At 37.9% G+C, this 2,653-nt stretch overlaps 1 protein-coding gene across 2 annotated transcripts in view; it reads left to right on the top strand.

The window, feature by feature from the left end:
* LOC108967907 (non-lysosomal glucosylceramidase) overlaps window positions 1-2,653 on the top strand; it is a 36,844-nt gene that overhangs the window by 31,698 nt on the left and 2,493 nt on the right. Inside the window, exons 3-7 of one of the 2 annotated variants that reach the window (XM_018931583.1) lie at window positions 314-831; window positions 1,452-1,707; window positions 1,778-1,900; window positions 2,013-2,127; window positions 2,191-2,560. In XM_018931583.1, coding sequence (XP_018787128.1) covers window positions 314-831; window positions 1,452-1,707; window positions 1,778-1,900; window positions 2,013-2,127; window positions 2,191-2,560 — 1,382 coding nt within the window. Of the gene's footprint in view, window positions 1-262; window positions 832-1,451; window positions 1,708-1,777; window positions 1,901-2,012; window positions 2,128-2,190; window positions 2,561-2,653 lie in introns of both variants that reach the window. The other variant, XM_018931582.1, reaches the window with a different exon arrangement.

The following is a 2,653-nucleotide window of genomic DNA, read 5'->3' as shown; positions in this document are numbered from 1 at the left end:
TTTCTTTTAAATATTTTTAATCAAATACTTCAATTTTTTTTATCACAAAATTTGTGTTTATTTATCATCTAAAAACATTAAAATTGTGATTTTCATGCCATCATCACAAATTCATCGATTCATTTTATCAATCATCTCTCCACCTCTCATCATCTGCACCATACAAAACCATTATTCACCAACCGAACGACGCGTCGTCAAATGAAATATCCCCTGTCCTACCCGCTCCCACCCCAAAAACAATTTCGATGCACTCGTGCAGTTCCATTGACAGGAGTTACAGTGACTCTCAACGTAATATGGTCAATTGCAGCAGTCGCTCCAAGCAGCCACTAAATGCCTGGCACTCGAATATCGACGACTCGAAATGCTCCTATACGGGACTGTATCCGCGCGCCTGGACCGACTATGATCTGACTGCGTACGGCGTGCGACTGATTTGTCGTCAAATTTCGCCCGTCATACCGCACGACTACAAGGACTCATGCCTACCTTGCGCCGTCTTCGTGTGGTCTGTGGAGAATGTTTGCGCAGAAGAGCGTAAGGTCTCCATAACGTTCACCTTCAAGAATGGCACTGGCACAAAGAAGCAGGACGCCGAGGGCGGCGCTGAGGCGATACTCATCACAGAGGGCAATGTGAAGGGTGTCGGTATACGTCAGAAGATCGCTGGCATGCCATGTGCCTACAATTTGGGTTGTCGTGTTTTGCCCGAAATCAGTATTACACGCTGCACGCAGTTCGATCCGTACGGCACGGGAAAGCAACTATGGTCCGAGCTGAAGGAAAATGGACAGCTAAGTGAAAAGCATTGCGATGAGGTATTGAAAAGTGAGTATAGTGAGTATATGAAGTTCGAAAAGTAATTTTTAAGAAATCGTTAAGAAACAAAACTGGGCTATAAGTGGCTAATAAGCCTCAGAGACTAGGCTAATACTAAGGATGTGAGGAGTTAGAGAGAAATAAATGCTTCGTAGAGATTTTTGTATATATTTTTCAAAAGATTGTATAATTTAGTTAAGAGACAGCTTATAATGTTGAGCCTAAAAGTATGCTTGAAGATATTATGAAAAATGATATATGTATTTTAGAAAGTTTAACAAATGAAAAAAGACTATATTTTAAAAATTTTAATAAATTTTTATAGTTAGCACTAGCCAAAATTAAGATTTAATAAAAAAAATTCATGGCAACCCTATAACACTGAACATAAATCTAAAAATAAACCACATTCGTTTCATTTTGAAAAAATTTCATATTACTTACTAAACTACAAGCGTTAAAACAGCATTCCCAAAAGCTGTTTAATATATTTTTAGGCGCATACCATTTTAATTGCACACTCATTGTTAAAACATATAATAAAAGTGACTCCTTTAAATATTTATTTACTTTTTAAAAATTTCAAATTCAAATAAAAATTGTGTACTCATGCCCTCCCACCACTTCAGCTAAGGATCTCGGTGTCGCTCTATGCGCACAGGTTGCTGTCAAACCAAATTCTAGTCACGATTTAGAATTCGTATTGGCCTGGGATATGCCACACATACATTTTCCCAAGAAACTCAATTCGTATACACGCTACTACACCAAATACTTCGATGCGTCCGGTGAGGCTGGTCCTAAGATATGCGAATATGCATTGAAGCACTATGGCAGCTGGGAGAAATTGATTGATGCCTGGCAGCGTCCCATACTCAACGATGAGTGAGTTGCTAAAAATTACAAAAATTTATAATTATTCTCAAAATAACAATAACTTAACAATGCAATTTAGTGGCCTACCCGATTGGTATAAAAGCGCGATCTTCAATCAACTTTACTTCATTTCGGATGGCGGCACAATTTGGTTGACTTGTAACTCGTCGTTCGGCAAGGAGTTGAACTATGATGATCCCAGGTGACTAGAAGAAATTTTTGGAATTTATAAATAATAATATTTTATAATTTGTGTTAGTAGTTTCAGATAAGAGAAATATTTATTTATATTTATTTACTTTCAACGCTTACAGATTAGCTTACGGTCGCTTTGGTTACTTGGAGGGTCACGAATATCGCATGTACAACACCTATGACGTACATTTTTATGCCTCATCAGCGCTCTCGCACCTCTGGCCCAATTTACAGGTGTGTTTTAAGTTACATTTTTGCTTTCTTTTTCCGTTACAAAGCCCAGATTACTCTCCTCAGGTTAGTCTACAGTATGATATACGAGATGCCATTGATGTGGACTTGCCCGATACGCGTAAAATGCTTTATGATGGCAAAGTTTTGCCGCGTCACATTAAGAACTGTGTGCCACATGATCTCGGCGATCCCGATGAGGAGCCCTTCACGCTCATCAATTGCTACAATATACACGATGTGAATCATTGGAAGGATTTGAATACGAAATTTGTGCTGCAAGTCTATCGGGACTATTATGTACTGAATGAGTTGGCGCAGGCGCAAGCGGATAACGCGAGTAAATTCAGTTCGATTGAGTTTATCGATAAGGATAGTTTGTATGAAATGTATACGCAGGATAATAAGCGTAAGAATTCGGCGGATGAGAAGCAGCGTGAGTGAAATATTTAAATGTTTTTAAATTTTTTGTATTTGTTTTTTAATTAACAACATTTTTTTCCAATTTTTTTTTTCAAATTATTTTTTA

Source organism: Bactrocera latifrons, unplaced genomic scaffold, assembly GCF_001853355.1.
Source record: "Bactrocera latifrons isolate USDA-ARS-PBARC rearing strain unplaced genomic scaffold, ASM185335v1 scaffold_2, whole genome shotgun sequence".
NCBI lineage: Eukaryota > Metazoa > Arthropoda > Insecta > Diptera > Tephritidae > Bactrocera > Bactrocera latifrons.
Note: the sequence above shows the minus strand (reverse complement) of the source record. Positions and strands in the feature narration are given on the sequence as shown.